Source organism: Salvelinus sp. IW2-2015, linkage group LG26 (genome assembly GCF_002910315.2).
Source record: "Salvelinus sp. IW2-2015 linkage group LG26, ASM291031v2, whole genome shotgun sequence".
In the NCBI taxonomy this organism is placed as follows: Eukaryota; Metazoa; Chordata; class Actinopteri; order Salmoniformes; family Salmonidae; genus Salvelinus; species Salvelinus sp. IW2-2015.
The window spans coordinates 39,040,896-39,057,556 of NC_036866.1; the positions used below are offsets into that span (position 1 = coordinate 39,040,896).

The 16,661-nt window shown below is 39.9% G+C and overlaps 1 protein-coding gene across 2 annotated transcripts in view; it reads left to right on the plus strand.

Moving 5' to 3' along the window:
- Positions 1 to 15,811, plus strand: part of galnt18a (UDP-N-acetyl-alpha-D-galactosamine:polypeptide N-acetylgalactosaminyltransferase 18a) — an 84,726-nt gene extending 68,915 nt beyond the window's left edge. Inside the window, exons 11-12 of one of the 2 annotated variants that reach the window (XM_023972100.2) lie at positions 14,495 to 14,566; positions 14,849 to 15,811. In XM_023972100.2, the coding sequence (XP_023827868.1) occupies positions 14,495 to 14,566; positions 14,849 to 14,998 (222 nt within the window). In that variant the 3' untranslated portion in view covers positions 14,999 to 15,811. The remainder of the gene's footprint in view (positions 1 to 14,494; positions 14,567 to 14,848) is intronic. The other variant, XM_023972101.2, reaches the window with a different exon arrangement.
- Positions 15,812 to 16,661: the final 850 nt, after the last annotated feature.

Genomic DNA, 16,661 nt, shown 5'->3' on the forward strand with positions numbered 1-16,661 from the left:
TTGGACTGAACATCAGGGGGGAGATTGTATATGAAGAGTAGAGGTTGCCAATGAATTATTTTTTTTAAACTTTTATTTTATTTTTTACTTCTGTTGCCAGCAAGCTGGTTAGCAAGCTGCCCACCAGTTCTGGTTTGTATGGAAGCAACCAAGTCCAGAAGTATTATGTAGAGTTAGGGGTTCAGCCAAACTCTTTTTCTTTTGCAAAGGTAGCAACAGCCAAACTAGTCAGTATGCTGGCAGAGCTTAAATGCTCCAAAGCCACAGGCCTGGATAATATTCCTGCAAGGTTTCTAATAGATTCTGCTGAGCAAATTGGCCCTTGTATTACGCATATCGTTAATCTCTCTCTTGAACAAGGTACCTTTCCCAGGGACATGAAACGAGCTAATGTTATACCTCTGTATAAGAAGGGGATAAAGTTTGACCCTGGGAATTATAGGCCTGTATCTATCCTCTGTGTAACATCAACGATCCTGGAGAGAGTTGTACATGAGCAAATGTATGAATATGTTAACAAACAGGGTCTGATGTATGATTTTCAGTCGGGTTTTAGAAAAACATACTCCACTGATTCATGTCTACTTTACTTGACTGACTTCATCAGGAAAGAGATTGATGAGGGAAATCTCTGTGGAATGGTACTGCTTGACCTACAGAAGGACTTTGATACAGTTAACCACTGTCTCCTAATCTCCAAACTAGAGGCACTTGTGTTAAGCAGTATCCCTCTAGGCTGGGTAAAGTCCTATTTATCAGGAAGGGAGCAAGTAGTAGAGGTTAATGGTTCACTGTCTCAGGCAGAACCAATGAGTTGTAGCGTTCCGCAGTGGAGGGTGCTTGGGCCTCTGCTGTTTTTATTGTATATTAACGATATGAAAGATGCTTGTTCTTGCCATCTTTTTCTTTATGCGGATGACTCTACACTTCTGGTGTCTCACAAAAGTAAAACTATGTTGGGGAGCATACTTAGCTTATTATCTCCAAGCCATTTGCTAATGTTAGTAAGCTCTGTGCGATCTCTCTCTCACTTAGGGAAAACTGAATCAATTGTTTTTGGATCCAGACCTAAATTGAGTAGGTCCTCTGAAATCAGTGTGGAGTTAAGGGGAGAGGTGCTGACTACTAAAACCTCTGTTAGGTACTTGGGATGTATCCTTGATGGAAGCTTGGGAGGTGTGAGCATGGCTAATAAAGTGCTAGGGAAGGTTAATGCCAGGACTATGTTTTTGGCTAGAAAGTCCAAGCTGCTTGATAAGGACTCCATGAATGTGCTAGCTACTGCCCTCATTCAATGCCATTTTGACTGCTAGTACTTCCTGGTTTGGGGGCTTATCTAAACTTATGAAGGGGAAGGTCCAGATAGCCCAGAATAAGCTGATCAGGGTAGTATTGAAGGTGAGTTCACGTACTCACATTGGCAGGAGCTTGTTTCAGGAACTAAACTGTCTGCCTGTTGAGGCTTGGGTGTCCCGGATTAGACTAGGTTTGGTTTACAGGAGTATTTATGGTCCTGCGCCCAGATATCTAAGTTTACTTTCCTCGTGTTAGGGATGCACACAATCACAGCACCAGATCAGGTGTTGCTGATTTGTGCTTATACAGGTTCCGGAGTAATGCTGGGAAAGGTACTTTCTTGTATACTGGAGCCTCAGAATGGAATTAGTTGCCTCTGCCCATAAAAACAATGTCCTCTCTGGGCAGCTTTAAAACTATGTTTGATGTCTTCTGTGCCCATATGAATAACCCCTATGATGTAACTGGATTGATGATGTTTTTCTTCACTGCAATACTGTGTTGGATCTTGTCTAGCCATCTTGTCTCAAGAGGACCACAATGGAAATAATTCCCAGACTGTATTGTGTGTTATCCTCAATGATTTTACTCATGTGCATGTATGGCTTTTTCAAGTTTTATGTGTGCTTGTTTTTTTAAATGGTTGAATTAATAAACTAAACTAAACTTGAATAGCCACAGAATATGGGATATTATACAAATATCGTTACCTCATACCTAGTGCCGGTTAATAATTGGAAACAAATCATTTGATCAATGCAATTTCGCCTCCTGCAAATAAAATGTTTTGTTTCTGTTAAGCTTTCACTTGGGGCTAATCAACATCTGAGGACAGTGGAAACTCAAAACCTTGCTAGATCAATAGGGGCTAGTTAGGTACCAAAAAAATGTCTGCAGCATTGAAGGTTCCCAAGAACACAGTGGACTCCATCATTCTTAAATGGAAGAAGTTTGGAACCACCAAGACTCTTCCTAGAGCTGTCCGCCCAGCCAAACTGAGCAATCGGGAGAGAAGGGCCTTGTTCAGGAAGGTAACCAAGAACCTGATGGTCACTCTGACAGAGCCCCAGAGTTCATCTGTGGACATGGGAGAACCTTCCAGAAGAACAACCATCTCTGCAGCACTCCACCAATCAGGCCTTTATGGTAGAGTGGCTAGACAGAACTCACTCAACAGTAAAAGGAACATGACAGCCCGCTTGGAGTTTGCCAAAGGGTACCTAAAGGACTCCGACCATGAGAAACAAGATTCTCTGGTCTGATGAAAACAAGATTGAGCTCTTTGGACTGAATGCCAAGAGTCAAGTCTGGAGGAAACCTGGCACCATCCCTACAGTGAAGCATGGTGATGGGAGCCTCATCCTAAGATTCTAAAAAGTTGTTTTTGCTTTGTCATTATGGGGTATTGTGTGTAGATTGATGATGGGGGGGAAACAAATTAATCAATTTTAGAATAATGCTGTAATGTAACAAAATGTGGAAGAAGTCAAGGGGTCTGAAAACTCTCAGAATGCACTGTACCTAACAGGGAGCTGATTTATTAAGGGACCTAACGTCTCCTCCTGCCAACTTTCCTCTTGCGTCTCACGTCTCCAAGGTGCTCTACGCCTCCTGCGGACTGGGCAGTGGATAATCTGCATCTTGGCATGAGTATTGTTATAGTGGCTGGACCCACGTTTTATAGGCTTTGCCTAGCGAAATTATGTCATAATGGCATTGACATGACGCAATAGTGATATTTTTACATAATTTGGATTATAACAGCTGAATCTCCAGTCATAACCACGGCGTGGGATTTATTTAAGATAATCTTTAAAGAGGCAGGGTTTCAGATGTTTTCGTAAGATGGGCAGGGATTCCACTGTCCTGACGTTAGGGGGAAGCTCATTCTACCATTAGGGTGCAAGGACAGAGAAGCTCTTTAACTGGGCTGAGCAGGAGCTGCCCTCAGAGTACTCGATTTGGGGTGTAGGGTTTGAGCATAGCCTGAAGGTAGGGAGTGGCAGTTCCCTTGCTGCTCCAAAGGTAAGCACCAGGGTCTTGAAGATGATGCGAGCTTCGAATGGAAGCCAGTGTAGTGTGTAGCGGGGTGGGGTGGAGGAGCGGGGTGATATGGGAGAACTTGGAAAGGTTGAACACCAGGCAGGCTGTGGCGTTCTGGACAAGTTGCAGGGGTTTGATGGCACAAGCGGCGGCCCAGACAACAGAGAGTTGCAGTAGTCTAGACGGGAGATGACAAGTGTCTGGATTAAAACCTGTGCCGTTTCCTGTGAGGAAAGGTTGTACTCTACGGATGTTGTAGAGCATGAACCTGCAGGAGCGAGTCACTGTTTTGATGTTTGAGATTAAGCTTGATGTTGGTGGGCCAACATCCAAGCGGAGATGTCTGCCAGGCATGCAGAGATGCATGTTACCAGCTGGATGTCAGAAGGGGGGGGAAAGAGAAAAGTAGTTGAATGTCATCCACATAGCAATGATGGGAAAGACCATGTGAGGATATGACTGAGCTTAGTGACTTGGTGAAAAGAGGATGGCCTAGAACCGAGCCCCGGGGGACACCAGTAGTGAGAGCACGTGGTGCAGACAGAGATTCTCTGTCCCCTTTGTCGCATAGATGTTTAGAGATCGCAACTAGGATTGGGCGATGTCAACCTTTGTCCTATCATGATTTACAGTGGGGCAAAAAAGTATTTAGTCAGCCACCAATTGTGCAAGTTCTCCCACTTAAAAAGATGAGAGAGGCCTGTAATTTTCATCATAGGTACACTTCAACTATGACAGACAAAATGAGGGAAAAAAATCCAGAAAATCACATTGTAGGATTTTTAATGAATTTATTTGCAAATTATGGTGGAAAATAAGTATTTGGTCAAAAGTTTCTCAATACTTTGTTATATACCCTTTGTTGGCAATGACAGAGGTCAAATGTTTTCTGTAAGTCTTCACAATGTTTTCACACACTGTTGCTGGTATTTTGGCCCATTCCTCCATGCAGATCTCCTCTAGAGCAGTGATGTTTTTTTGGGGCTGTTGCTGGGCAACACGGACTTTCAACTCCCTCCTAAAAATTTCTATGGGGTTGAGATCTGGAGACTGGCTAGGCCACTCCAGGACCTTGAAATGCTTCTTACGAAGCCACTCCTTCGTTGCCCGGGCGGTGTGTTTGGGATCATTGTCATGCTGAAAGACCCAGCCACGTTTCATCTTCAATGCCCTTGCTGATGGAAGGAGGTTTTTACTCAAAATCTCACGATACATGGCCCCATTCATTCTTTCCTTTACACGGATCAGTCGTCCTGGTACCTTTGCAGACAAACAGCCCCAAAGCATGATGTTTCCACCCCCATGCTTCACAGTAGGTATGGTGTTCTTTGGATGCAACTCAGCATTCTTTGTCCTCCAAACACAACGAGTTGAGTTTTTACCAAAAAGTTATATTTTGGTTTCATCTGACCATATGACATTCTCCCAATCTTCTTCTGGATCATCCAAATGCTCTCTAGCAAACTTCAGACGGGCCTGGACATGTACTGGCTTAAGCAGGGGGACACGTCTGGCACTGCAGAATTTTTTGTTATTGACCAAATACTTATTTTCCACCATAATTTGCTAATAAATTCATAAAAAATCCTACAATGTGATTTTCTGGAATTTTTTTTCTCATTTTGTCTGTCATAGTTGAAGTGTACCTATGATGAAAATTACAGGCCTCATCTTTTTAAGTGGGAGAACTTGCACAATTGGTGGCTGACTAAATACTTTTTTGCCCCACTGTATGTACCCATAAAACATTGTTATAAAAATAAAAAAAACTTTATTTAGCTAGTTAAGTCAATTAAGAACAAATTCTTATTTACAATGACGGGCTACCAAAAGGCCAAAGGACTCCTGCGGGGGCGGGGGCTGGAATTAAAAATAAATGTAATAAAAATATAGAGCAAAACACACATCACGACAACATTACATAACGAGATACCTAAGACGACAACATAGCATGGCAGCAACACATGACAACACAGCATGGTAGCAACACAACATGACAACAATATGGCAGCAGCACAACATGGTACAAACATTATATGGCAAAGACAACAGTACAAAGGGCAAGAAGGTAGAGACAATAATACATCACGCAAAGCAGCCACAACTGACAGTAAGAGTGTCCATGATTTGAGTCTTTGAATGAAGAGATGGAGATAAAACTGTCCAGTTTGAGTGTTTGTTGCAGCTCGTTCCAGTCGCTAGCTGCAGCGAACTGAAAAGAGGAGCGACCCAGGAATGTGTGTGCTTTGGTGACCTTTAACAGAATGTGACTGGCAGAACGGGTGTTGTATGTGGAGGATGAGGGCTGCAGTAGATGCACCCGATAGGGGGGAGTGAGGCCTAAGAGGGTTTTATAAATAAGCATCAACCAGTGGGTCTTGCCACGGGTATACAGAGATGAGCAGTTTACGGATTAGTATAGAGTGCAGCGATGTGTCCTATAAGGAGCATTGTGGCAAATCTATTCTAGTATTCCTTTCTGGTGGAGGAGCAAAGTAGGTTTGTGTGTGTGTGTCTGTGTCTGTGTCTGTGTCTGTCTGTGTCTGTCTGTGTGACGCGCACATGATGGAGAATGAATTGTCTGATGAAGAACGGGCTATCTTAACGTAGTAAGCTAGTTTATAGGCCTACATCATGGGCTGGATAGAAGCAGTCTACTGTCTTCAGAACCGGATAATAATTGCTTTATTTGCCTCATAAAATAATAGAAAAATAAATAATATCATTCCATCTCTCATAAAGCTATGATTGAGAATAGTCTATGCTTAGGCTTAAACTATAGACTTTTATTCTTGTTATTTTTGAAAGCCACAACTTTAGGACAACACCTTCATAGGCCAGAATATTTGGGAAATAAGCTACTGTTTCTAACTTTAAATTTGTCTTAAAGCTTTTATGATAGGCCTAGTAGGAGGATATGTTATTGGCCATTTCGGCCTGCATGGATCATTTCTTTCTTAATAAGCTTAAACTTGATTAAACTTGTCATTCGATTTTTCTATAAGTTGTTGATATTGTTTGTTCTCCCTCATTATTAGTCCTCTTGGCTACCATACGTTTTTAGGCTATTCAAATAACTTTTTGAGATGGAAGTCTGTTACATTCATTGTTTGAGCGGGAGAAAGCCATGCATAAAATGATGAAGCGTACCCTTCAGTCATGTATTCATAGCCTATCGAATGGAGAGAGAAGGGAATATAGGCTATAATATTGATTAATATGTATAGCTTTGTAAGACTATAAATGACCAACCACCCAACTTTGTAGTAGTTAGGTCTATTTCCCTATTTTGAGAGGAGCTGGCTACTCTACCTGGAGACTTCCAGCAATTGTGCTAAGCTAATTATATGCTAACTTCAATCATCTCCAAACTGCACGCAGAGACATAAAAATGGTATCCGTGTGTTCGTCTGACAGGGTAAGTAGAAAAACGACCTATATCTCGCCGTATCCCTTTAAGTTAATTGATGGACTGCTGAATTCATTAATGGACTGTTGAATGTGTATAATTTTTTTCTCTTGCTTTGTTTGTTCTTTTCCATATTATGTCCATCTCTAAGAAGTACCCAGGAAAGGGCTGAAAATAGTCCATATTAATATATGAAGCCTTAGAAATAAGGTTCATGAAATCAATAACTTGCTAACATTCATACATTAGCCATTTCTGAGACTCACTAAAATAATTAATTTCATGATACAGCAGTAGCAATGCCAGTATATAACATCTATAGAAGAGACAGAAATGGGGGAGGTGTTGCTGTATATATTCAGAGCCATATCCCTGTAATGCTTTGAAAATATCTTATGTCAAGTGCTATTGTGTTGTGGTTGCATGTTCACTTGGCAGTTCTAAAGCCTTTTCTTTTGGGGTGTTGCTATAGGCCACCAAGTGCTAACAGTTAGTATCTAAATAATATGTGTGAAATGCTTGATAGTGTATGTGATGTAAACCAGAGAGGTCTTTCTTGGGCACCTGAATATTGACTGGTTTTCATCAAGCTGTCTGCTCAAGAAGAAGGTTCTTACTGTAACCAGTGCTTATGATCTGGTTCAGGTTATTGATCAACCTACCAGGGTGTTTACAAACACTACAGGAACAAGATCATCCACATGTATCAATCACATTTTTACTAATACTGTAGAACTTTGTTCTAAAGCTGTATACGTACCCATTGGATCACAATACAGTGGCAATATCCAGTTCCAAAAGCTGGGCCTAAAATAGTGTATAAGAGATCATTCAAAAGATTTTGCTGTGACTCTTATGTAGATGATGTAAAAAGTATTTGTTGGTGTGATGTGATTAATAAGGAGCATCCAGACGCTGAACTTTGATACATTTATGAAATTGCTTCTTCCAATTATTGATAAACATGTACCTTTTAAGAAACTGACTGTTAGAACTGTTAAGGCTGCATGGATTGATGAGGAATTGAAAAACTGTATGGTTGAAAGAGATGGGGCAAAAAGAGTGGCTTATAAGTCTGGCTGCACATCTGACTGGCTGATTTACTGAAAATTGAGACATTTTGTGACTAAACTCAACAAAAAGAAGAAGAAACGGTATTATGAAGCCAAGATCAATGATATAAAGAATGACAGAAAAAATACTTTGGAATACTTTAAATGAAATTATGGGCAGAAAGACATTCAACTCCATCTTTCATTGAAATCGATGGCTTATTCATCACAAAACCATTTCATGTTGGCAATTATTTTTATGATTATTTAATTGTCAAAGTGGGCAAACTTATGCAGGAAATGTCAACAAGGAACAGTGAGCCATCGTACTCATGTATAAAAAAAAAAAACGAATAATGAAAGAAAAACATTGCCAATTTGAATTTTGTAAAGTTAGTATTGGAGCGGTGGAGAAATGGTTTTTGGTCAATAAGTACAAACCTTCTGGCATTGACAACTTAGATGGAAAGCTACTGAGGATGGTAGCTGACTCTATAGCCACTCCTATCTGTCATATCTTTAATCTGAGCCTAGAGGAAAGTCTTTGTCCTCAGGCCTGGAGGGAAGCTAAAGTCATTCTGCTAGCCAAGAGCGGTAAAGCAGCCTTTACTGGTTCTAACAGCAGACCAATCAGTTTGACCAAATACAATGCTATTTCTCTGTAAATAAAATAAGACTTTCAACATGCTTATAGAGAAGGGCACTCAACATGTACTCCACTGACAGAAATGACTGATGATTGGTTGAAAGAAATTGGTAATAAGAAGATTGTGGGAGATGTACTATTAGATTTCAGTGCAGCCTTTGATATTATTGACCATAACCTGTTGTTGAGAAAACATGTGTTATGGCTTTTCAACCTCTGCCATATCGTGGATTCAGAGCTATCTACAGTATCTAATAGAACTCAAAGGGTTTTTTAATGGAAGCTTCTCGAATCTAAAAAATGTATAGTGTGGTGTACGGCTCTCTAGGCCCTCTACTCTTTTCTATTTTTACCAATGACCTGCCACTGGCATTAAACAAAGCATGTGTCCATTTATTTTGCTGATTCAACCATATACAGTGGTTCCTCAATTAAAAGTTTTGAGAATATGCCGCGGGACTTTGAGGTAATTTGTGGTTTACTACGTTACCCTGCGCCACTGCTTCATTGCTCCAGACCACCACAAGGGGGAGTGTCTCTACCTGAATGAATGGGCGATATAAACCAAATAGAAACTGATAATTGTTCAAAATTGAATTTCAATAAACGGAATGATGAGGATGAAGGTGATTGAATTTAGAACAATAGTGTAAGAATTGCTATTCCTCTGTCCTGCACGCACACCCGAAAAAAGACGCTTGTTTTTTTGTGTCTACTTGGTCAGAAGAAGCTGTAACTAGACTGTAGCATATTACTTACTAAAACTGTTGTTACACTAAGGTTTTTATTCTAAGAGAAACAAAAAATGTCAATTATATTCTTAAGATATATGTGTTGACTGAATATAATCAGCAAGTGATGTCTGCTAAAGAATCAAGTTGATGGTGCAGTCATATTTGTATTTTTTATGGATCCCCATTAGCTGCCAAGCAAAATGAAGGCAGTTTATACAAATTTAAAAACATTACAATACATTCAGAGATTTCAGACTGGCTAGGCCACTCCAGTGTGTTTCGGGTCGTTGTCATGCTGGAAGACCCAGCCACGACCCATCGTCAATGCTCTTACTGAGGGAAGGAGGTTGTTGGCTTCTCACCAAGCTGCTTGCCTATTGTCCTGTAGCCCATCCCAGCCTTGTGCAGGTCTACAATTTTATCCCTGATGTCCTTACAGAGCTCTCTGGTCTTGGCCATTGTGGAGAGGTTGGAGTCTGTTTGATTGAGTGTGTGGACAGGTGTCTTTTATACAGGTAACGAGTTCAAACAGGTGCAGTTAATACAGGTAATGAGTGGAGAACAGGAGGGCTTCTTAAAGAAAAACTAACAGGTCTGTGAGAGCTGGAATTCTTACTGGTTGGTAGGTGATCAAATACTTATGTCAAGCAATAAAATGCAAATGAATTACTTAATCATACAATGTGATTTTCTGGATTTTTGTTTTAGATTCCGTCTCTCACAGTTGAAGTGTACCTATGATAAAATTACAGACCTCTACATGCTTTGTAAGTTGGAAAACCTGCAAAATCGCCAGTGTATCAAATACTTGTTATCCCCACTGTATCTACAGTACTAAATCCGTGTGTGTGTGTGTTATCATGTGTGTATGCATATGTCTGTGCCTATGTTTGTGTTGCTTCACAGTCTCCGCGGTTCTATAAGGTGTTTTTTAAAACAAATTTTTCTGCTTGCATCAGTTACTTGATGTGGAATTGAGATCCCTGTAGTCATGGTTCTATGTAGCCTCGGCACCTACACATACAAACGTCAACTACATCACACCTGCCCAGACCCACCTGCTCACATCTCCAGCGCCCGCATCATTACTGTCGGTTTGAGATTTTAGTGATGTTATATATATGCAGGCCTCAGCCACTTCCCTGAGAGCACTTGATTCAGTGTATCATGCAGCCCTCAGGTTCATTACAAATCAGAAACGTCTAACACATCATTGTGATCTCTACAACGCTGTTGGCTGGTCGTCATTGACCTTGCGTAGGCTTAAACACTGGTATACACTGATTTATAAGGCCATATTGGGTAAAATGCCATTTTCTCTGTTCTTTTTTAGTCAGGTCAGTAAATAAATATAAATTACGGTCCCATTCTGATTTGCTTCTAACAGTACCAAAATTAGAACAGGTCATGGTAGAAATAGTTAAAGTTACTTATCTTCGTGGTTCTGTCTTGAACATTTTAAAATGTGATGATCTAGTTTCGTTGGTGGAGTTTAAACACTTGATCGATGTATATATCATAGAAGAGTGTAATTGTTTTTAGGCCAGCTGTTTTTAGTCAAGACGTTTGTGTTTTTAATGTACAATGTTTTTGTTGTACTGTATGTGTGTTTATAGTTTTGTTTAATGTTGTGTTAGTTTAGGTAAGTTGCTTTGTCTGAAACGTTGTTCCCTCTGCTGCTATTGGACCAGGTCTCTTTTGGAAAAGAGATTTTATCGCAATGAGAAAAAACAATCAATCAAGGTAAAATAAAAATATAGACCCTCTGCCTCATGGCCTCAAACTGCAACATTTTGTTTCTCTCCGTCGTCCACACTTACTTCAAACATTTGGATAATAAAGCATTTAAAGGCTGACTGGTTGATTTTAATACTTCTGACAGCCAAAATTCAACCCATAACCTTTGGACTTTTTAACATTCCCAGAATGTTTAACCTTGTGAATTTATGATTATATTGAAGATAGGCTCTCGGAACTCATTAAGAGGCAGCTTCTATCTGTTATCCAACCATTTTTATTATTATTAAACTTGCATTATAATTATATAAAAGCCCCTTAGATATTCTCTGTAAGGTTTAACATTTCTAAATCAATATCACAGACCAGATTTGCCCTAACGAAAAATGTATCAACCCCTACAAATATATACATGTATTATTAACCCTGCATTATCATTGTATAAAAGCCCCTAAGATATTAATTTAGAATCCTCCAATCCTCTAAATTGAATTAGATCTACAGGGACATTTTATTGATCTGCTATTATTTTCATTTAGAAGCCGCCTCCTTAATGATTTCCGAGAGCCGTGTCATACCAATTATTATTGGATTATTCAACATGGCAACCACTTGTTAGTACAAAATTGAAAATTATGTGCATTTTAATTTGATCGAATTTGAGAATATATTTGTACCACTGTAGATGCTGTTTTTATTTACAGTAGTTATGTACAGTGATAGTCAGTCTCTCCTCAACTCTTAGCTAAGAGAGACTGACATGTATAATATTAATATTAGCCCTCTGATTACAATGAAGAGCAACATGTTCTGGGCCAGCTCTGTTCTGGGCCAGCTGCAGCTTAACTAGGTATTTCCTTACAGCACTGGACCACACAACTGGACAATAATCAAGATTAGACAAAACTAGAGCCTGCAGGACTTGCTTTTTGGAGTGTGGTGTCAAAAAAGCAGAGCATCTCTTTATTATGGACAGACCTCTCATCTTTACAACTGTTGAATCTGTATGTTTTGACCATGACATTTTACAATCTAAGGTAACACCAAGTAATTTAGTCGCATCAACTAGTTCAACAGCCACACCATTCATTACCAGATTCAGCTGAGGTCTAGAACTTAGGGAATGATTTGTACCAAAGAAAATTATCTTTGTTTTAGAGATGTTCAGGACCAGTTTATTCCTGGCCACCCATTCCAAAACAGACTACAACTCTTAAGGGTTTCAGTGACTTCATTAGCTGTGGTTGCTGATGCGTACAGTGGTTCTTCCTTAAAAAGTTGTGTCGTACTGCAGCACAGCTTGCGGGCTGCCGCAAAATTCTATGGCACGTTATTTAAGTGTCAGCCATTATCATTAATTGTAGTTAGTGTTAGTTTGCCCACCAGAGGGTATCTTTGAGAAGCTAAGTTATTGAAATGACATGGAGCTGTAGACCTAAGAGTCAAAGAGAGCCTTGATTTAGAACAGACTATATGGGATTGATTTTTAGAAATGTAGCTTAATTAATTTGATGAATATTATGTTTTTTTTATTCCAAGAAAAAACAAAAGCATTTCTTACTGTAGCTGTTTTAGGATAACTTACTTATTGGCATAAAGGCCTACTTCCATATACTTCCAATCACTCATTAATTTTTGCACATCATCACACAGCATACAAGTCATACATGTATTTAAATACAGTCGATCATTTTAGTTATTAAACTAAAGAGGGAGCCTTGATTAATTTTGCAATCACGGCAAAAGCGATTTCATTCATTCAGAAAATGTTCCAATTTGTGCAAGACTGCGCAAATATCTGTGTACTTGATCTACGCAAACACCAGCTCAGTAACACCTCAAACATAAATTGTCTGCAACGCTGAAATTGACTACTTCTATGTGAATTAATGAGGAGGTGTGACGCCCTGACCATAGTAAGCTGTTTTTACCCTGTGTTGGTTGGGGCGTGATGGTGACTTGGGTGGGTCATCTAGGTGATATTGTATTTCTATGGTGGCCGGATATGGTTCCCAATCAGAGGCAGCTGTTTATCGTTGTCTCTGATTGGGGATCATATTTAGGTAGCCATTTCCTCATTTGTGTTTGTTGGATCTTGTCTATGTTTAGTTGCCTGTCAGCACATATTGTATAGCTTCACGTTTCGTTCGTTGATTTGGTTGTTTTTGTTCGGTGTTCATTTATTAAAAAGGAATATGTACGCCTACCACGCTGCACCTTGGTCTCATTCGAACGACGGACGTGACAGGAGGCGGAACACACCTCAATTCAAACTGTAGTTGGAAAATACAACGTGCTAGAAATGAATTTGAAATTGACAAGTTGAAACAGCCTATAGATAATTAGCAGGCTGTGCGTGTTAACTGTCCTGTTGCGTAATAATCACATTTTGGAACAGTGAGTGCATTCTCACATCACGCATAAAACAACTCACGCCGGGGCGACCGTTAGAGATATTTGGAACTCACATATGAAAAGGTTGTCAGGACAGAATGGACCTTTTCAGGAACACTCAACACCTACTGGAAAGTCATTATGGTGTGTCTTTGGCATTCAAATTTGTGTAATTGTCCCACAAAAAAATAAACCTCTATCCCAGGGTTAGGCATTCAGAAGACTTAGGCAGGTTTTTACCTGGTCTTTGCTCTTTTCATATTTATTTTGGATCCTGACAAACTCCTCAGTCTCTGCAGGTGACCAGCGTACCATACAATTATGCTGCCACCACATTACCATACATTTTAATTTGAAGGCAGCAAAATGTGACAATTGTGAAAGGGGTGTGTAGACTTTCACTAGGCACTGTATCTGTCTGAGTGGCATGCCGCTGCAGATCCTATTCAAGTACTATGCCCTGCTGTTAAAGTGTTTTCTTTCTCATCTGGCGGTTGCCATTTAACATCCTCGATTAACTTAATCGGAGATCTTCAGTTTTCCTGCAGACACAATCAAGACATTTTTTTTTTTTTTTTTATTTTTTTTTTTACATTGGACAAATCCTCCACTGGCACCTGCAGAAGTCTAACTTTGTTACAGTAATGTGTATATATATATTTATTTATTTATTTCACCTTTATTTAACCAGGTCAAGCAAAGCCTTGCGAGAAAAACAACAGAGTTGCACATAAACAAATGTACAGTCAATAACACAATGGAAAAATATATGTACAGTGCGTGCAAATGTAGAAGATTAGGCAGGTAAGGCAATAAATAGGCCATAGAGTCGATATCATTGCAATTTAGCATTAACACTGGAGTGATAGGTGTGCAGATGATGATGTGCAAGTAGAGATACTGGGGTGCAAGAGAGGGAGAGGAAAAGCAGGACCTAACAGAGACATTAACCTGGGGTTGAAAGCTTTTAGATCGTTATCCTTAGTGATTGTAAGTTAGCCTCAGTTATATAAATTCTCGTTATTCCCCAGGTGACATTATCAAATGGCCTCCCTTATGGCTCAGTTGGTAGAGAAAGTCTACACACCCCTTTCACAATTGTCACATTTTGCTCCGTTCAAATTTCGATTTCAAGTAATGTGGTGGAAGCATCATTTTATGGGTATGCATTTGTCACCTGCAGGAACTGAGGAGTTTGGCACATGCAAACGCCAGGGTTGTGAGTTCGATTCCCACGGAGGGCCAATACGAAGAAGTATGAAAATCTATGCACTCACTACTAAAATGTAAAAGATCCATCTGCATGAATTTTCTCTCTGTGATTACAGATGTACACATTAATATTATGTTGATTTGAAATGGCCTCATTGGCCTGCCATTACAAGTTGGAGCTCCTGATGGACAACATGTATTTCATCACAGGGAAATGACTGGACACAATGCATTTCAGCACAGTGAAATGACTGGACACAATGTATATGAGCAAAGTGAAATGACTGCATGACTCAACATTTGGTATTTGCTCTGTGTCCTAAAGGGAGGCTCCATAGAAAACATGAATTCCAAACGTTGCCTGGAGCTGGTAGAGAACGGCGAAATGGAGTTTGGCTACCAGCTGGCCATACAGAAGTGCTCTGGTCAGAAATGGACAATCACCAACCTACTGTCAACCTACACTCTCCAATGAGGGGATCCTGAGTCCTGCAGGGGAAAGAGCTGCCCATGGTAAACACTGGACTTGTGACTGACAGACATCGAAGCTTTGCTTCTTTAAAAATCGATTTATTGAGGCAATAATTGAATTATAAGTATGCTGACACTTTTAGTACCTTGATGTCGCTTAGACTCAAAGACATCATTTGATAAATGTAAACAATGTCCTTTGTTAATATATGGGATTGAACTGGCAGACTTGGGTCTACAGTGAGACTTAAATGTTTCAATGTATTTTGAGGAGATTGTCTTTTGTCACTGAATTCAGGCTTGCGTTGGCTCTAATATACATTGTAATTTATGCTACTGTGTAGCATGTTTTTGAAAAACCTTTGTTATTCTTGTTTGGTTTGTTTCTCAGGTTTGTAGATTGAATGTTATTATGAAATCAAGTCGGTGGTTTCAAAGAACTGTTGCCAATATGTTGGGAGAATATACAAGCTATTTTATAAGTGTATACTGGATATTTATAAAAACGCTGATGACAAATAATATTTTGTGTGTGTGGTTTTCCATCTCCTGAATCATTCCTCATACTTTATTTAAAGTCAATCAAGATTGTCCATCAGTTTTTTTGTTTGTTGTGAAGACACCTTAATATAAAATCATACTGTAGGTTAAGTCAAATAGTTTATTTGATACCACATATATTTTTCACAACACATAGAAATAGTGAGGCTTTTTTTGCAAGTAATGCAATTATTTCCCCTATACAGTGCATTCAGAAAGTATTCAGACCCCTTGACTTTTTGCTAATTTTGTTACGTTACAGCCTTATAAAATGGATTCAATTTCCCCCCCCCCCCCTCAATCTACACACAATAACCCATCATGATAAAGCAAAAACCTTTTTCTCCATTTTGGCAAATTTATGGGGGAAAAAATGAAATGTCATATTTACATAAGTATGCAGACCCTTTACTCATTACTTTGTTGAAGCACCTTTGGCAGCGATTTAAAGCCTTGAGTGTAGGGTATGACAGGCGGCAAGTAGCCTAGTGGTTAGAGCGTTGGGCCAGTAACCGAAAGGTTGCTGGATCAAATCCCTGAGCGGACAAGGTAAAAAATAAAATATATAAACATCTGTTGTTCTGCCCCTGAACAAGGCAGTTAACCCACTGTTCCCCGGTAGGCCCGTCATTGTAAATAAGAATTTGTTCTTAACTGACTTTCCTTGTTAAATAAAGTTAAAATAAATGATGCTACAAGGGGAACCTTTGCCCAAGTCTGAGGTCCTGAGCGCTTTGGAGCAGGTTTTGTACTTTGCTCCGTTCATCTTTCCCTCGATCCTAACAAGTCTCCCAGTCCCTGCCGCTGAATAACATCCCCACATCATGATGCGGGCTCCACCATGCTTCACCGTAGGGATGGTGCCAGGTTTCCTCCAGACGTGACACTTGGCATTCAGGCCAAAGAGTTCAATCTTGGTTTCATCAGACCAGAGAATCTTGTTTCTCATGGTCAGAGTCCTTTAGGTGCTTTTTGGCAAACTCCAAGCAGGCTGTCATGTGCCTTTTACTGAGAAGTGCCTTGCTTCTGGCCACTACCATAAAGGCCTGATTGGTGGAGTGCTGCAGAGATGGTTGTTCTTCTGGATGGTCAGAGAGACCATCGGATTCTTGGTCATCACAAGGCCC